Source organism: Ursus americanus, chromosome 21, assembly GCF_024610735.1.
Source record: "Ursus americanus isolate L20-20 chromosome 21, mUrsAme1.1.p, whole genome shotgun sequence".
NCBI lineage: Eukaryota > Metazoa > Chordata > Mammalia > Carnivora > Ursidae > Ursus > Ursus americanus.
This window is the reverse complement of record NC_142147.1, coordinates 58,763,194-58,781,001: the sequence shown is the minus strand read 5'-3', so window position 1 is coordinate 58,781,001 and position 17,808 is coordinate 58,763,194. Positions and strand designations below refer to the sequence as shown.

Below are 17,808 nucleotides of genomic sequence, written 5' to 3'. Positions count from 1 at the left end.
GTGAAACAAAGCAGTCCAGTTAAAAAGGGCTGGGGGTGGAGCCCTGAGGCCAGAAGCATTGCTGTCAACAGGGGTGGGGGGGGCGGGACTAAGGGGTCAGAGATCTAGGCCAGACAGCCCCTGGCAAGCATTCTGTCAACACTTCTCTGAGGCAGGAGCAGGTGTGATGGGCATCTGGCTGCGACTAGCCTTTTTACTGTTGCTGCTGCGAGCCCTGGGGCAGCCCGCGTGGCCTGCCGCTGTGGCCCTTTCACTGCGATGGCTCCTGGGAGACTCTCTCTTCTGTGTGCTGCTCGGCCTGGCCATGCTGGCCCGGCCCTGGCTCTGCCCCTGGATGCCCCACTGGCTGAGTCTGGCAGCCGCGGCGCTCACACTGGCTCTGCTGCCCTCACGGTCACCCCCAGGGCTGCGCTGGCTGCCTGCAGATATGGCCTATATTGTCGGGATCCTCCACCTGGGCCTGGCTGTCAGAGCGCGCATGAGACGTCACCCGCCCGACACCTTTGTGGATACCTTCGAGCGACGAGCACGAGCACAGCCAGGCCGCACATCCTTGGTGTGGAAGGGGACAGGGAGCCGCCCGGTCACCTTCAGGGAGCTGGACGACAGGGCATGCCAGGCAGTGTGGGCCCTGAAGGCCGAGCTGGGCGGCCTCGCAGGCTTGCTTGGCGGGGAGTCGGCTGCCCTCCTGGTGCTGGACTCCCAGACCATTCCGGCCTTGGGTTTGTGGCTGGGACTGGCCAAGCTGGGCTGCCCGGTGGCCTGGATTAATCCGCATGGCCGCGGGGCGCCTCTTGTGCACTCAGTGCTGAGCTCTGGGGCTCGTCTGCTGGTGGTGGACCCAGGTGAGGACTCCAGAGGCTAGCGGAGGACAGAGGGTGAGGGAGCAGGGGAGACACGTGGAGGACTGCTGTTCAGAGGGTCCTGGTGGGGGACTAGGCAAGGAGCTCCTTGCTTCCTACCTACCCTCACAGGCAATTAGAGTCAAAACTTAATTGCTGGAAAGTAATTTTGAGGGTACCAGAGGTTTTTTTCATGTTTGTTTCAATCCTTTTTTTTTTTTTTTTTTAAGATTTACTTATTTATTTTAGGGGCGCCTAGGTGGCTCAATTGGTTAAGCCTCTGCCTTCGGCTCAGGTCATGATCCCAGGGTCCTGGGATTGAGCCCCAAGTCAGGGTCTCTGCTCAGTGGGGAGCCTCCTTCTCCTTCTGCCCCTCCCCCTGCTTGTGCTCTCTGTCAAATAGATAAATTAAATCTTTTTTTAAAAAGATTTTATTTATTTTAGAAAGAGAGAGTGAGCAGGGGGAGGGGCAGAGGAAGAGGGAGAGAGAGAATCCTTGAGCAGACTCCCCACTGAGCGCAGAGCCCCATGCAGTGCTCTCAGGGCTCAATCCCAGGACCCTGAGACCATGACCTGAGCTGAAACCAAGAGTTGGCTCAGCTCAACTGACTGAGCCACCACCCCCCATTTCAATCCTTTTTGCCAACAAATACTAATTATGGGGCTCTTTACAGAAGAATGCATACGTTTTTCTCTGCCAGCTGCTTCCTGTGTTGCTTGCAGTAGGCTCTTCTCCCCTGTCTTTGGGTCTCGGGTCTCCCCTCCTGACCGCAAATGTGGACCTTTTCCCCAGTTTCTCTTCTGACCCATCCCTGCAGAACTCCGGGAGAACCTGGAAGAGGTCCTTCCCAAGCTGCAGGCAGAGAACATCCGATGCTTCTACCTCAGCCACTCCTCCCCAACACCAGGAGTGGGGGCTCTGGGGGCTGCTCTTGATGTTGCACCCACTGACCCTGTGCCCACTGACCTGCGTGCTGGGATCAAACCGCAAAGTCCTGCCCTGTTTATCTACACCTCAGGGACCACTGGTGAGGACGCCCAGCAACCCTGGCCCTGACCTCTGAACCCTAATGCTGCCCTAACCCCAAGCTTGACACGTGCCTCAAACTTGACCTCTGAAACCCATCCTACCCTTTGATGATGACGCCTGGCCTGAACTCTGATCCCCAATGTGTTTTGACTGGTCAGTGCCAGAATCCTGCCTCTGTCCAGTAAACAGCCACTGAAACTCTAACTGAACTTTGGAATTTACTCTCTGAACCCCAAAACCAATTTTTCTTCCCTGAGCCCACCCACAAATCCCCATCCTTGACCACCTTCTAAGAGCCTCAAGCCCCTCACTACAGACCTGACCACAGAGACCCACTCCAATGTGCTGGCCCCTCTTGTGCTATCCTTTCACCAGCCACCCTTCCCACTCCATTCCCCAGGGCTCCCAAAGGCGGCCATTGTCACGCACGAGCGACTGCTGCAGGTGTGCAAGATGCTTTCCCTGGCTGGGGTCACAGCTGATGACGTGGTCTACACAGTTTTGCCTATGTACCATGTGATGGGGTTTATCCTTGGGGTCCTCGGCTGCCTGGAGCTCGGTAAGCCCTTTTCTGAAGACCCCTCCAATTCCTGGAACCTCCAGACTCAGTGTCACAGTGGGGTTTTCAGGGTAACAAGGCCCCACAGGTTACGCAGCACCGAACTTCTTACCTTTGACAAGGGACACACAGCAGCTGGCCCCAGGGCTACTTGGGCAGAGACATGGTCACTTAGACAGGGTCTGATGGCTTTGCTGTTGTCAGAAGGTGACAAGCTGATATGAGTGCTGGGATAGTCAGTGAGGGTTAGGTGTTCCCCAAGCATTCCATTGGGCTATCTTCCTGGACACCTGACTAGCAATTCACACTGGGAACTCTCTCATATTTTCTTTCTGAGTTTTTATAAAAAAAATTTCGAAATACATACAAATTTCTAAATATTTCTACATAAATCCTCATGTACCCACCACTCAGCTTCAGCCGCCATCAGCATTTTGCTTTCAAACATACACAGTAGAGCAAAAGTAGACAAAATAGTTTAATGATGTCTCATGTATCCTCACCCACACGTTGCCACTTATCTCATATGTGTTCCCTTCTCTATTTCTCAATTATTTTAGAACAAATCCCAGACTTTGTATCTTTTTGCTTGTAAGTATTCAGAATGTATCTCTAACATATAAAGACTTCAGAACAGTAGTGATATCATATCTGACAAAATTAACAGTAACTCTAATATCATCTGATGCACAGGTCATGTTTAAATTCTCCCAATGACGTGTCTAATTGTTTTTGTTGTTGTTGCTGCTGTTGTTGTTGTTTTTAAAGTTAAAGTCCCCTCACTGTACTTGCTTGTTCTCTGCTCCTCTTTCCCCTGCATTTCTTGTTAGACTGGAAATTTCCTCTAGAGATGTTAGATTCCGTTCAAGTACTGGTGGCAAGAACCTCAGTGGGATGCATTGTTCTTCCTAATACATCACATTGAAGGCAGCTCGTAACTGTTAACCTACCTTAGAGAGGCTAAGATGAACTGGGGAGCTGTATGTATGCATGTGTGTGTATGTATGTGTTTCTGCGTGTATAGTTGACATGTTACATTAGTTTCAGGTGTACAATGTAGCGATTAGACAAATCTATACATTGGGGGGCTTTAATTGGACAACTCCCTATCAACCTTCCCCCTGGTTTTACCAGCTCTTGAAGACCTTTCCTGAATCAGGCATTTCATTAGGGGTTGCAAACAAAGTTGTCACTCTCAAGACCAGCATCCGTTTTCACACAGAAGGCATTGTATTTTACCTCCCTGCCAAAAATACAGCCTCCAAGAAGACACACGCTCGCTACCTCACCAGGCACACGAGCAATTGTCCCTTTGGGTGCAGGGATGATAATATCTGGCTTGCAGGGTTTTGTTGAGGATTAGGGTTGAGGTAGGGAGGGTGCCTTCCACAAAGCCAGCTGCAGAGGACTGATCAGCTAAGAAAGGATCACTTTCCTGGAGTGAGAAGTAGTGGCCTGTAAAACTTATTAATCCATGTGTCCATCCTTTAGAACATCCTTCCAGCAACTCACACGTCCATCTACTAACCCACCTCCTCACCCACCCCCCATCCAACTATGCCACCACCTACCCATCTGCCCACACATCCAGCCACCTATCTGCCCAGCTAGACATTCATCAAACATTTATCATAATCAAAAATGATTAATATTCATAGCCCTTATTTAGCAGGGCTCACTTGGTACCAAGCACTGAGCTTGGTACACATTCTGAAGATAGGATTCAAACCCACGCCCACCTATGCTCTTCTCATGTGGGCAGTCCTAGCTGGGTCAGGGACACACGCAGGAGCTCCAGATCCTGCGCTTCCAAGAGCCACAGTTAGGTGATCAAAGCAGCTAATCACAGTGGCATGGAAGCATGACCTGAAACCCTTTCCTTTCCCTCCTCAGGAGCAACCTGTGTCCTGGCCCCCAAGTTCTCTGCTTCCCGCTTCTGGGATGACTGTCGGCAGCATGGTGTGACTGTGATCCTATATGTGGGTGAGGTCCTGCGGTACCTGTGTAACACTCCGCAGGTGAGGGGCTAAGATTAGGGCTCCATGGTGAACACCTCAGGTATGATCCTAGATGTCATCTCAGGTAAAGGTTTCAGACAGATTCGGGTACCGGACTCAAACAAGGTAGCTTAGGTAAAACACCCCAGGCAACAGCCACAGATAATGCATCCCACACAGGTTTCCAATCATGGCTCCTGTGATGATCAGCAGTGCTACCTTGGGCAGGTGACTTCATCTCTCTCAGCCTCAGTGTGCTCATTTGGAAAATGAGGATAATAACTCAAAGTGGGTATTTGTGAGAATAAAACATATATAAAGTGCCTAGAACAAAGGGTGGCTCGGGATAAACTCACTAGATGTGAACTTATACAGCAATGAGGTATGGATCGCAGGTAAAATGCTTCAGGTAACTACCTCCAGGTAAGGCCCCCAGGTGTCTCCCCAAGGTGAAAGTTCAAGTCACTCCCCAGTTTACCTCCAGGTAAAGGCCCCTAAGTAACTCCTCCAGGTAACCTCCCCCCAGGTAGAAGTTCCAGGTACTACCCCTATATAAGATCCCAGATAGTTCCCCTAAGTAAGCCCTGGATAAGGCCTCCAGTCACCCCTAGGTATCCCTTCAGGTGAGGCTTTTAGGTAACTTCCCCCCAGGTCACCTCTGCAGGTAACCCTCCAAGTATAGACTCCAGATAACTGCTCTCAAGTAAGAACCCTTGGCAGACCACCTAGGTATAGATGGTCCCCCCACCCCCATCACCTCCCAGGTAACTCCTCAGGTAAGGACCAAGAGATAGCCTTCGTAGGTAAGGGTTCTAGGGCACATTCCTCTTCACCCTTCTTGGGATGTCCCTGCAGCGACCAGAGGACCGGACACATACAGTCCGCTTGGCAATGGGCAATGGACTCCGGGCAGATGTGTGGAAGTCCTTCCAGCAGCGCTTTGGCCCCATTCGGATCTTGGAAAGCTATGGCTCTACAGAAGGCAACATTGGCTTTGTCAACTACCCAGGGCGCTGTGGGGCCCTGGGCAAGATGAGCTGCTTGCTTCGAGTGAGTGGGTTTGGTGAGACAATGGCCCTGATTGAGGCTGAGCCCACAGGACCTCTACTGACACTTCCCCACTCCCCACTCAGATGCTGTCCCCCTTTGAGCTCGTACAGTTCGATACAGAGGCCGAAGAGCCCGTCAGGGACAATCAGGGATTCTGTGTCCCTGTGGGGCCAGGTACAAGGGTCGGGAAACCTTCCCTGGGTGTGGGAAGGGTGGGGACCATCTGCTCCTTGGCTGGAACAAGCTGCCCAAAGCCTTGAGGTCAGTGCCCAGTGCCCTTACCTTGCCTGACCACTGCCTGGGACCCTCTGCCTCTCAGCTTCTCAGCACTGCCTGGCTCCTCTGCCTCAGTCTCTTGCTCTGCTGGGTCTCTGGGTGTGCATTTGTGGAAGTCATGTTCTCCCAGGCATCAATCTCTTGTCCAGTACCTTCTCCTAGGGTCTTTTCTCCTGGTGCCACGCCCTGGCTTGGCCATATCTTTCTTCCCACCACCATTTGTCTCTGTCCCTTGTCCTTCCCTTGTTATCCTCTATTTCTAGTGGGCTCCCCAATGTCTCCTGTCTCCCAGTCTCTGTCTCTCCCCCACCCCATCTTTATCTCTAGGTCTCTCTCTGTCTCTTCTTTGGCAGGGTCTTGGTGATGAAGAGTCCACCATGGTTGGAAACCTCCGGCCAGGGGCTGGTGGGTTGTGCGGTTCTTGGCCATGGTTAATGCCCTAATTCCAACTCCTACCCCCAGGGGAAGCGGGGCTTCTGTTGACCCAGGTCTTGAACCACCAACCTTTCGTGGGCTACCGCGGGGCGCGAGAGCTGTCGGAACGAAAGTTGGTGCGGAATGTGCGGCGCAGGGGCGACGTTTACTTCAACACCGGCGACGTGCTGACCATGGACAAAGAAGGCTTCCTTTACTTTCGCGACCGCCTCGGGGACACCTTCCGGTCGGGTCCCGGGCCGGACTGGAAGAGCGGGTGGCAGGGGCTTCCGGGTCCTTTGAGGGAGCCACGCTGAAGAGGCGGGACTTCCTGACCTGGAGGGGCGTGGCTTCTCGATCCTGAAGGGGCGGGAGTTGGGCAGAACCAGCTCTCAGATCTCGCAGGAAGAGGGGCTTGGTGGGCAAGAGGCGGGGCCTCGGCTTTGCCAGGGTTTTGGTCACTAGCCCTGGGTTCAACCCCATAGATGGAAAGGTGAGAACGTGTCCACGCGGGAGGTGGAGAGCGTTTTGTCACTCGTGGACTTCCTGCAGGAGGTGAATGTCTACGGTGTGTCTGTACCAGGTGTGGAGGATTTGCCTCATTTTAAACCTCCAACAGCTTGCTGGGCAGAGGGGTGTTATCCAGATTTTACAGGTGGGGGAACTGCTGGGGCACAGCCAGTGAGCAGAGATGGGCCAAGTGAGAGCGTCAGCTAGGCACTGTGAGGTGGGTGATCCAAGAGTGACTGGTGTGTTCCCCAGGTTGTGAGGGCAAGGTGGGCATGGCTGCTGTGCAGCTGGTTCCCGGCCAGACCTTCGATGGTCAGAGGATGTACCAGCATGTCCACACTTGGCTCCCTGCCTATGCTGCACCCCATTTCATCCGTATCCAGGTGAGCTCAGGGTGGCAGAAGTAGGTGGATGGGAGATCTTGGCCAGGGGCTCACAGTTGGGTTATGCTTACTGCCCCTGCAGGACACCCTGGCAATCACAAGCACGTTCAAACTGGTGAAGTCCCGTTTGGCACGTGAGGGCTTCAACGTAGACATCGTTGCTGACCCCTTGTTCGTGTTGGACAATCAGTCCAAGGCCTTCCAGCCCCTGACGGCGGACATGTACCAGGCAATCTGCAGTGGAACCCGGAGACTCTGACCATTTGGCCAGTCCAGAGGACATCTGAAGTGGGAGTACCCAATGCTGACTACCACTCCCATTCGCAGGGTCATCTCCCTGCCAAACCTGCTGAGGGTCATCATGAATCCTAGCTTGGACATAACCCCAGTTGCGGAGAGTGAGATGATGCTAGGCCCAGTACCTGAGTGAGAATAAACTTGGATGTGCACACAGATGTCTACGTGTGTAGGGGCCAAGGGCAGGCAGCCCCAAGATAGGCCACTTTGGCATAAAGATTATTTTGTGTTAAAAGCAATAAAAACCCAGCAGACTCAGAAGCTCCTTATCTCCCTGACAGATAACTACATTAGGACAGGGAGGAATCTAGCAAGGTCTCTTTGATCAAATTCCTGTGTCCTCTTGCTTCTGAATGGCCCAAAGACCCTTTGCTTACCAAATATTTACTCTCTTTCATTTAAATTGCATTCTTTCCTATTGAATTTCTGGACCTGTATACCTTTCTCAATTCAGTGCGACATGTATGCCTCATTTTGCCTGTCTCTGGAATTTTATGGCTGTATGTATTCCCCATATATACCAAATTAAATTTTATTTTCTCCTGTTAACATGTCAATTTGATTTTTAGTCAAGCCAGAAACACCTTGAAGGGCAGAAGAAATTCTTCCTCCCCAACAGTGGATGGAGATACAAGGAAGGAATTGAGGGCCTAGGGCCCTCCAGACACCTTGCTTCAGGATAACCCCTGTGTCCCCATCAAGGACCTTGAAGAGCCTCAGGGTTTGTCTATGCAAGGCCACCGCTGTGGGAGGACCCAGCAGCCTCGAAGTCATTCCAGGGTTGAGAGCTGAGGCTCACTCTATCTGTAGGTCTTTTTGTGGCCTCTGATGAGCTGACCCCAGGCCAGCAGATGTGGATATGGTCTGGAGGGTGTAAAGAGAAGTGCTGTCATGGTGATATGACAAGGACATCGAGCTGAGAAGGATGAGCAGCAAGTAACTGGGAAGAGTGTCCTTGGCAGGGTGCACCTGCAAAAGCCCTGATGCAAGTCCTGGGGAGGGATGTGGAGCAGATTTGGAGCCCCCTGGAAGATGAAATCCAGTGTCCTAGGGGCCAAAAGAGCCCTCGGGCATTGTGTGAACTGTGGGCAGGAGCATGCTTTTGCTGGTTTCAGTAAAGCACAGTGCACACTGTGTCAAGAGCTTTAAATGTTACTTGATCATTATGGAACTATAGTCTGTGGGCCAAGGGAGTGAGTGGCAAGGCCTCAGGGAAGTATAGTCCTCAATGTCTCAAGAACTTCCTTGGGAATTAGGATAGATGCAGATGGGAATTTCAGGGCACTGAACCTCTGGGAAGTGCAATTCATCCCATGTCAGGAGCTTTGGGTGCTGCCCAGGCATCTTAAGAGCTGTAGACCTGGAAAAGGGAAATAGCACATTAATCCTCAGTGAAGCGGACTGTGCTCTCTCCATGCAGGAATCACTGCCTGCCCATCATGGATGTAGGCTGGGGCACATGTGGGTGTGAAGATCGAGATGTAGGCTTTGAGAGCTCAGATACTGAAGTGACACCTGGGTCATTGTGGGAGCTGTTAGGTAGAGGCCAGTGATCATTAAGAATTCTCCGGTGGGTAGACCAAGCAGGCTCAGGGGACAGGATGCTAGTTCTCAAGCCCTCTGGAGTTCTGCAGCATCAGCCTGCAGGGGCCACGCTCCACTTCCCCCAGTGCCAACACGGTATGTGGCTCTCACTATATCAGTTAAAGTTCCCCATTCCCACCCAATCCTAGCTTCAGAATGACATTGCCCGACACCTCCTACTCCATCCTCAAACCTATAGGTGTATGTTCTAAACGCACTCTTCCCTGTGGTTTCATTGGGTTTCTGAACTAAATGAGAGGTGTGTTCAGTCCATCTTGACCCAGAAAGCCAGGGAAACTTTTACACTCACAGCCTGCTCAGGGTTAAGAGCAGAGTGGTCAGCCTAGCAGGGAAGGGCCCAACATGACCACATAAGTTTGGAGGGCAATGCAAGGGCCAAGACATGGGGGAAGGCAGGTGATCATAGCTGCTGTTTCCCTGGGCTTAAGTTGGGAGCCACTGACCATCCTGGGTACTGGGGGGTGGGTTGGATTTAAGGAGGGTGGAGGAAATGAGGGATAGCAGGAGCCAACCACACAGGTGGGAAGGAGACTGGTGGGGAGATGGGAGAGGGCATCAGTCTCAGCTCAAGGGGTCAGGAAGGCTCAGGTTGGAAACTGGACTCCAGGAACTTCAGTAAAAGATGCAGAAAAGGTTGAATAGGACTTGCTGAGTACACACTCGGGTGTCTGACAGATGCCTTTGAAGCTGAATCCCATGGATTCCCCCAGAACAGGTCTCTATCAGTTAGAATGGAGGTTTCTCTGCATTTTACAGCTGGGCAGACTGAGGCTCTGAAGTACTCAAGGCACCCTCATGGAGGTGAATCTGGGCGAAGGTGGGTTGGGGATAAGGACCAGAACAGAGGGGAGTCCTGGTTCAGTGGACCTATATTCCAAGGATTGTGGGGAGCCAGGTCCTGCAAGACATGTCTCACTGCCCCCACATCTCCCCTTTGTAGGACTTGTGAGGCTCCAGAGGTGGAAAATAGGTCTGAACCTGCTCTAGGCAGAGAGTGGGGGAGATGTCTGCTCATTCTGTATGACACACGGCCGTCAGAACTTGGAGGTGATGGGATGAGGGCACCCCCTGGTCTCAGGTTTCCGAGTCTGTATCTATAAAGATTCATCTCATGGTACAGCTGAGAAGTGGGGCAGCCTCATGACGTCTACATTGCTGAAGTCTCCTCGCAGATACCCACAAACCTCTGGCTGCCATGAAGACATAGGCAACCCAGCCCCACATTGGGAATCAGGCAAGCTACATCTCTACCCTTGGACTCTCAAAAGGACCTGGATTGAAGCCAAGGTTTCAAAGCTCTGTGATGATCATACTTAAGGTTGTGTTGTTAAATCCCTCTGAGCCATGACCTGGAGGCTGGAGGGGAGGCTGAGGCTGTGGACTTCCACAGTACCATGCAAGGATTTTACACAATGGTGTCCGTTCCAACTTCTAATTTTCGGTCTTTCTTGTTCCCAAATAAAGAGACCACTGACATTCCTGAGTGTGAGGACTGAGGTCAGGATGGGCCCTGGTCTGCTGAGGGCCACAGGGAGAAACCTGGTCCCACCCGACCCCTCTGACTCCATGTCCCAGCCATGTGCAGGTGTCCCACGATGGGAGGGTGCACACACAGGGCCTTAGATGACAGCAAATCCTCTGTCCTCTGGAGGGAAGAGAACACGTGGGCACTTGCCACCAGACCCTGCAGAAACGAGTAGTCGCAACTGGTCTCCTCCGAACCTGTTGCGATGATCACCTCTCGTCAGGGCAGTGGGGATATAAAGGCTCCTGTAGTGGTGCCTTTGGTAACAATGAGACATGGCCAATGCTGAGGCTTGCATGAGAAACTGAAAGAGCAAGGCTCAAGAGCCATCATTCTTTATGTCTGTCTCCCTCTCCCCACCCCAGGGACCTCCACATCTACTTGCCCCACCCACTGTGGGACTGCCACCTGCGGGTAGCCAGGCCTGGCATCACCCAGCTCTCACACTGGCAGACCAGAGCACGGGTGCCAGTGTGGGGAGCTGTCTGGATGCTGGGCCTGTGGCCTGGACTCAAGTCCTGCCTCTGCTGCGTACAACTCACATTCCCTCTCTCTGCCTCAGTTTCCTCATCTGAGAAGTGGGGATACCAGCCACAGCAGCCACCTCACAGAGCTGGCAACTGGCACGTGTTGGCCCTTATCAAGATCTTGCCTGTCAGGATGTTGCAAATTCCCTCTGTAGGCCTGACTCTCTCTCTCCGTCTCTGTCTCTCTCTCATCTGTTCTTTTCCGCAGGGGTGGAAACTAAGACTTAGAGTCCAAGGTCAACACTAGACCCCCACATGACCTCCCATCTAGTGGGTCCACTCCCAGGAGGCCTTGGATGAAGTGAGGTCTTGGAGGAACATCCTTACGGCCAGGCTGGTGGCCAGTTTGTGCGTGCACAGGGGAGATTTCTAGGACTGCCTCCCCAGCATTCCAGCACTCCCCCTCCTCACCTGAGCACCCATAGTCATAACGGGCATGAACGGCACTCTGACGCCAAGTCTCTGCCCTACCAAAGTCCCAGCAGCCAAATGGGGGAAATACCCCCTCATATTCCTGCAGCCTGACCACCTAGGGTTGGAGTGAGCTGTGGCTGAAACGGCAAACATCGTCACTACGCGCAGCGGTGCACGCACACACGGGTCTTCTCCAAAACGTGGATGTGCCGGGAACGTGGATGTTTTACGACAGCCAGGAAGGCTGGAGCTGCGAACTCAGGCTTCGGTGGGCTTTGAAACTGCAGCTGGACCTGAGGCAGGAGTGGGCCCGGCCTCCCTCCCCAGGGAGCCCTCGGACGACGCCACCGAAGAAGGCCTGGCCTGGGGGCACAGGCCTGCCCCACGCCGGGCTCTCCGCACAGGTTTCTCTCCCGTGTGGATCCTCTGGTGGTGGAAGAGGGCCGGGCGCTCACGGAAGGCGCGGCCACACTGCGCGCACACAAAGGGCTTCTCCCCCGTGTGGATGCGTCGGTGGCTGAGCAACACCGCCCCCTTGGCAAAAGCCTTCCCGCAGTCCCCACAGCGGAAGGGCCGCTCGCCCGTGTGCAGCAGCTGATGCTGCGTGAGGTTAGAGCTGTGGCTGAAGGCGCGGCCACACTGTGCGCAGGCGAAGGGCTTCTCGCCTGTGTGCACACGCTGGTGCTTAAAGAGCGAAGAACCCTGGCTGAAGGCGGCACCGCAAAGGGCACAGGTGTAAGGCTTCTCACCCGTGTGCGTGCGCTCGTGCTGAATCAGGTGTGAGTTGCGGCAGAAGCGGCGGCCACACTGGGCACACGCGTAGGGCCGCCCGCCCGCGTGGATCTTGCGGTGCTGGCTGAGGTTGGAGCCGTGGCTGAAGGCCTTGCCACACTCGCCGCAGCGGAAGGACTTCTCGGCCGTGTGGATGCGCTGGTGCCGCACCAGTGAGGAGCTATGCCGGAAGGCCTTGCCGCAGGCCGGGCACGCGTAGGGTGTCTCACCGCTGTGGATGCGCTGGTGTTGCGTCAGGTGTGATGTCTGGCTGAAGGCCTTGCCACACTGCGCGCACTCGTAGGGCCGCTCCCCGGTGTGCGTGCGCAGGTGCTTGAGCAGGTCCGAGCTCTTCACGAACACCTTGCTGCACGCCCTGCATTCGAAGGGCTTCTCCCCGGGAAGCAGGCCGGGGCCACTGTGCAGGGCCTTGCCCAGCTGATCCCAGTTCGGGGGCTCCTGGCCAGCAGGGAGTCCATGAGGCTTGTGGCTAGCCAGACTCTTTCCTCCTTCCCCAGAGGTGAGACCAGCCTCTAACTCTGGAATTTTTGGGAAAGCTCTCCCAGGGGCCTCCTGCCCATATGGCTTCTGACCCCCACATGCCCTTAGCTGCTTGCCTGGCATGGGGCGGGTCATAAGAGCCTTCTCCCTGGGTGGGCTGGCCTCGGCCGTCCTCAGTGGGGAGGTCAGCCGCAGACTGACGCTGGCCTCCCCACTGCCAGGACCTAGCAAGAGCCGCTCCCAATAGATTACAGACACCCCTGTGGGTTTTTTCTCCTGAGAGGGGGAGGTGCCCTGCCAGCCCTCCAGGCTTTTCCCACGTTCACAGATGCCAGTGAAGGGGAGGACCCTTGTACGTGCGGGAGAGGAGCCATCATGGAAGGCCCCTGGCAGCGCAGCTTCTCCTGGAACAACCCTGTCACATGCCAGATGACGGGAACCTGAAGGCACAGAAATGGTAGATCCTGGGTCATCCTGGCCAAGAAGGGATGACCAGGGAGGCCTAGTGGTCAGGCAAAGGGGATGCCAAGGACTGGCTGTGCAAGCTAGGGAGAAAAGCAGCACCCACACACCAGTGTCTGTAATTCACTTCTGTCTCGGGGGACTGCCCAAGCCTGCTTTTGCTCCTTACACTGATGGCGACCTGATGCTACAGGCTTAACTCACGAACTCTGTTTCCCCACTGCCTCTCCCCTAGCACGGTCAGCTCCATGAAAGCGGGACCAGGAGCGTCCTGGTAAAGGCTGTGCCCCGGTGCCTGGAATGAGGTACCCTGGGAGCTCCCCGCTGATGGGCAAGCCAAGGCCGGAGCCTCCAGGAGGGGCTGACGATAGAAGGAGAACGGGAGGGAGTCAGGTGGGAGGCAGGAGATGAGACTGTCCAGGAAGGCAGGGAAAGGGGGATAGAAGCCTGGCCATTGGTGGGCCCTAGCTCACACCTCTGAGTCCCCACTCACCAGGGCTGGGCTTCCTGTGAGCATTCCTGGCTGGGGTCACAACTGTCCCACTGAGAACCCAGGGATCCTCGCCACGCTCAAGCTGGATGACTACCCGGGGTCGTGAGGCAGAGAGTCCTGTGAGAAAAGACAAGCAAGTGAGAGGCCAGGCCCAGCTCAAGACAACCTCCTGCCCAACAGATGGCAGGAGTCACGACTTTATGGGACACAGACGGTGTCATCTGTGCAACCAGAAAAACACACCACTGGGAAGGACTCACAGGAAAAGTTCAATGGTTCCTGTGGGGAGAACCGTGCTGGCAGGGGCAGGTGAAAGGGGCCGAGCCTGGACACAGAGACTCCACAGTGGCACAGGGACACGCGGCCAGCTGGTGTGAGGCTGCTCACGGGCCAACAGGAGACATGGGGTTAGTGCCGGCGACAACTGAGCTTCCCATGGAGAACCCAGGGCCTTACCCAGTGAGGCCACAAGTGCGAAGTTCTCTAGCATCACGTGGCAGTACAAGGCCCCCTGGGCTGCATCCAGGAGCTCCCACTCCTCCTGGGAGAAGTACACGGCCACATCCTCAAAGGCCATCAGGCCCTACAACAGTGGGCAGGGGAAGATGGACACGATCTAAGCTATGGCTGTATGACCCAGGACCCACCTCCCTGTCCCAGTGGCTACCTTTCCTCATGTCCCTCAGAGGCTTACCTTCCTCCCCTACCCCCTCCTCCCCCGGGCTCTGCAGATGAACTTCCCTCCTCTCCCCTACACCCTACCTGTCTAGGGCATAGATGCCTTTGCGGCCTTCCCACTGGTCACTTCCACAAGGCAGCCAGAGCAAGCTCACGGCCTTCAGATGGCCGCCACCCCAAAGGCAGGCCCAGGTGCCCACTTATGCTCCAGCCTTTGCACAAACTGACCCTCCCCAGACATGCCCTTAACTGTTCTTGCAATTAGCAATTGTACAAGTCCCAGCTATGGACCCGCCAGGACATGCCCATGTCTGGAGGGATGCCCCCTTCTGCTGAACTTGCCTGACATGCCAAGGCTGCTCCTCCAGCACGAAGGACTGGGCTGATCCCCTCCAGTCACTACAGGAGGGGGCCCAAGGATCTCCTGGGCACACAGGAAGCCAGTTTCCTCCTCCCTCCATACGCCCCCACCCCCTACCCCCATTTCCTTGGCCAAAACCCTGTCTTCAGCCACTTGCCAGACTTCTCCCAGAGCCCCAGGGGCTCCCAGCCTGTCTCCATCTTCCTGGAGTGCTACCCAGCCCTGGCTGAGTCCATGAGATTCCTTCCTCCTAAACTTGAGTCCCAGGCCCTGCCTTGGCTTAGAGTATCAGGACTGTGTCCTTGGACATCTGCAATTCCAGGTCCACGTGATAATACCTCCACTCTGGGACATCACAGACTCCCTGATCTTACTCTGAAGCCCACTTTCCCTCAAATTCCTGTTTCTGTCTACAGCAGTTCCGTTCTTCCGGGGTCTCAGGCCAAAAAAACTGGGGACTGTGCTCCACTCGGGCCACTGGCTCCCACGCCACACTGAGACATCAGATCTATCCAGAATCCAACCACTCTTCCCATCTCCACTGGCCTGGTGTGCCGCAGGTGCCGTCTTCGGCCACCTGGGCTGCGGCAGTGCCTGCTCCCTGCACACGGCCACCCCTGCTCTGCGTCATTTTCCCGCCAAGCAAACGGTGGCAATACTTTAAACACCCTAACTTAGAGCATGTCCAGTCTCTGTTCGAATCCTCCCACGGACCCCGACGCAACTCCAGCCTGCCATTTCTCTCCCGTGCTCACGTCAGGAAGCTGTTTCGGAAGCACCTAGGCTCAGTCTCCCCCCAGCTTTTTGCAAGTGCGGGACCCTCCGTCTGGAACTTCCTTCTACACCTCACTCCCTGGGCTGCCAGAAGGGGGGCTCTCACACGTGCACGCTCCACTGGCCTGAACACCGGGGCCTAGGACGAACCGAGAGGGAGACAAAACGTCCAGGTAAAGTCCCTCCCTGAGTCGAGACTCGGGTCCCTCCAGGACGGATCTAGGCGGTGGGTGGGGTCTTAAACTTCCTCTACTCACCTGCGCCGGGTCTGTCAGCGCCGCGGTCGCCATCGGAACCTGCACTTGGGGACGCGCAGGCAGCGACGGACGACACGGACGTCCCGCCTCCGGGCCTCATTCTCCCCGTCCCTCTAGGGCCAGGACGCCGCCTGCCCAGCCGCCCGGGGGTCGGGGAACACGTGACTCGGGGCACCGCCCCACAGCCCCGCGGGCGGCCGGGCTACACCCGGAGAAACCGAGATTCGGGCGGCGCGACCATCGCCCGCGACCACGGCGTGCGCCTAGCGGCCCTCCGCTCGCGCACTCGTCGCGGCCCTCGCTTCGGCTCTGCAAGCCTCCTGGAAACAGGCTAGGGCCCACCGCGCTCCAATCCCCAACACCGGTGTGGCCCCACGCCCCGCAGCGAAGTGACAGTCCCCGGACGCCGGAAGTCCAGCCCCCACAAGCCCTCATTGGTCCAATGCGCGCAGCGGTCGCACGCGCGGCGCCTTCTGGGAAGCGTAGTTCCCGCCCGCTCTGCAGCTCGCTGGGCGGCGCCCTTTCACACGTCCGTGGCAACGGCCAGGCGTGTCCGCGCAGCGCGCTGGGAAATGCAGTCCCGCAGGCGCCCCCGCTTCCGAGGGCCCGCGCGCCTGACGTGGGGAGTCACCTGGCTGGGCGTCCTGCGCTCAGGGTCCTGGGAGGCCGCCGTGCACCCAAGGGAAAGGCCCCGAGGCTAAACGTCCCAGGAGGCGACCCCAGCCCGGGGCTTTAAGGGCAAAGCCCCGCGGTAGGGCCGGGCTGGGAGCCGTGGTGGTGTTTCGGCCGCGAGCCCGGGAATGCAGACCCGGTTCCACCTCTGGAGGCCTGTGCTAGGGTTCGGCCTCTCTGTGGCCTGTGGGGTTGACATCAGTTTTGCAGCCTCTCCACCAAGAGGTGCAAGCCCCCAGCCCGCATCTTTCTTGAGTCTGGATCGTTCTCTGAGACGTCCCTAAACCATCCGTTTTCCTTGCTAAATGGGCCGCGCAAAATGGACTTTCCCAGACTTGCTTGTCTTTGGGTCGTCTAGGTGGTGCTGGCACATCACGGTATCGATTCCTTGCTCTTCTTCGGGACGACCTGGGTGTCTGTCACACACAAAAACAAAGGAAAGGCAGTCTCAGTGCACACGGACGACTGCTGGCAGAGAACAAGAGATTTTCCCTTTTGCTCCACTGTGACGGGTTTTCGGGATCCGTAATCTTCATACATAGATGGAACAATAATATTACCCAGCGCTTCTTACCCACCGTTTTAAGGAAATACGGAATTAATCTGTGTCAAGTTCGTTCATTCTTTCTGCCTGCCTGCCTTCCTCCCTCCTTATATATGCATCTATCTCAGCCATAACTCATCCTTAGAATGGAAATCCTCGATGTGCAAGGGAGCGCATCAATTTTGCAATATTCGTGTGTAAATATTGCTCACTTCGAAAGAATTTAAGAAAATCTAACATATTAAACACGTGATTTAATCAAAAACTTAGAAGCATTACAATTTAAAGCACTCTTTGAATGTTTGGAGACATTTAATCTCATGAAAACTTTTTATTTTAAAATTATCTCTAAGATTTTATTTATGTATTTGAGAGAGAGACAGGGTGATTGAGTGAGCGGGAGGAGGAGCAGGGGGAAGGGACAAGCCGACTCTGTGCTGAGAGTGGAGCCCGACATGGGGCTCAGTCTCACAACGCTGAGATCATGGCCTGAGCCCAAACAAGCATTCCTTTTTGTTGTGAGCACACCAGGAGTGGAATTGCCAGGTAAGAGTATACATAGATTTAGCTGCAGAAGATACTGCCAAGGTTTTCCAAATTCATTTTGTTTCATTTATTTTTTTCATCTCTTATTTTTAATAATTTTATTGAAAAACACTATCACCATTTTATTCCACACTCCATCACTGGATGCAGGCCGGTTTTATCTTTTTGGCCATGAGCAGTACTAAACCCATTAACAATACATGGTTGTATTACGTTTTCTATGCTTTTTAACAAATTGCCACAAACTTAGTGGCTTAAAACAACAACCATTTATTAGCTCACCATTCTGTAGGTCACAAGTCTGGGAGACATTGGCTGGG

The 17,808-nt window shown here is 54.9% G+C and overlaps 2 protein-coding genes across 8 annotated transcripts; one reads left to right on the top strand and one right to left on the bottom strand.

Annotated features, from left to right (window-relative positions):
* Positions 1-83: 83 nt before the first annotated feature.
* SLC27A5 (solute carrier family 27 member 5) lies at positions 84-7,907 on the top strand. Of its 4 annotated transcripts, none has more exons than XM_045772729.2 (10): positions 84-845; positions 1,661-1,870; positions 2,273-2,431; positions 4,325-4,449; positions 5,284-5,478; positions 5,562-5,652; positions 6,217-6,415; positions 6,654-6,751; positions 6,931-7,061; positions 7,144-7,907. In XM_045772729.2, the coding sequence occupies exons 1-10, from the start codon at positions 167-169 to the stop codon at positions 7,318-7,320; spliced, it is 2,064 nt and encodes a 687-aa protein (XP_045628685.1). In that variant the 5' UTR covers positions 84-166; the 3' UTR covers positions 7,321-7,907. The 4 variants fall into 4 exon arrangements, with proteins under 4 accessions (XP_045628685.1, XP_045628694.1, XP_087709402.1 ...); XM_045772738.2 differs by having other exon boundaries at positions 88-845; positions 6,654-6,723; positions 7,144-7,282; XM_087853276.1 differs by lacking the exon at positions 6,931-7,061 and having other exon boundaries at positions 88-845; positions 6,654-6,723.
* Positions 7,875-16,121, bottom strand: LOC123776723 (uncharacterized). Of its 4 annotated transcripts, XR_015720794.1 has the most exons (5): positions 15,727-16,121; positions 14,113-14,239; positions 13,657-13,773; positions 11,427-13,141; positions 7,875-8,718 (listed from the first exon to the last, which is right to left on the bottom strand). XR_015720794.1 is itself a non-coding variant. In XM_087853295.1 (4 exons), exons 1-4 carry the CDS (start codon positions 15,757-15,759, stop codon positions 11,688-11,690), a joined length of 1,731 nt encoding a protein of 576 aa, XP_087709421.1. In that variant the 5' UTR covers positions 15,760-16,121; the 3' UTR covers positions 10,808-11,687. The 4 variants fall into 4 exon arrangements, 3 of the variants coding, with proteins under 3 accessions (XP_087709421.1, XP_087709422.1, XP_087709423.1); XM_087853295.1 differs by lacking the exon at positions 7,875-8,718 and having other exon boundaries at positions 10,808-13,141; XM_087853296.1 differs by lacking the exons at positions 7,875-8,718; positions 15,727-16,121 and adding an exon at positions 15,451-15,580 and having other exon boundaries at positions 10,808-13,141.
* Between the last annotated feature and the right edge of the window lie 1,687 nt (positions 16,122-17,808).

Excerpts from the sequence above, each read along its gene's own strand:
- LOC123776723 (XM_087853295.1), bottom strand. The coding sequence starts at position 15,759 with ATGGCGACCGCGGCGCTGACAGACCCGGCGCAG. Across the intron at positions 14,240-15,726 it reads CGCTGACAGACCCGGCGCAG|GGCCTGATGGCCTTTGAGGA; the intron begins GTGAGTAGAGGA and ends CCACTGTTGTAG. Across the intron at positions 13,142-13,656 it reads TCACAGGAAGCCCAGCCCTG|GTTCCCGTCATCTGGCATGT; the intron begins GTGAGTGGGGAC and ends CTGTGCCTTCAG.
- SLC27A5 (XM_045772729.2), top strand. The coding sequence starts at position 167 with ATGGGCATCTGGCTGCGACTAGCCTTTTTACTGTTGCTGCTGCGAGCC. Across the intron at positions 6,416-6,653 it reads CGCCTCGGGGACACCTTCCG|ATGGAAAGGTGAGAACGTGT; the intron begins GTCGGGTCCCGG and ends TCAACCCCATAG. Across the intron at positions 7,062-7,143 it reads CCCATTTCATCCGTATCCAG|GACACCCTGGCAATCACAAG; the intron begins GTGAGCTCAGGG and ends CTGCCCCTGCAG.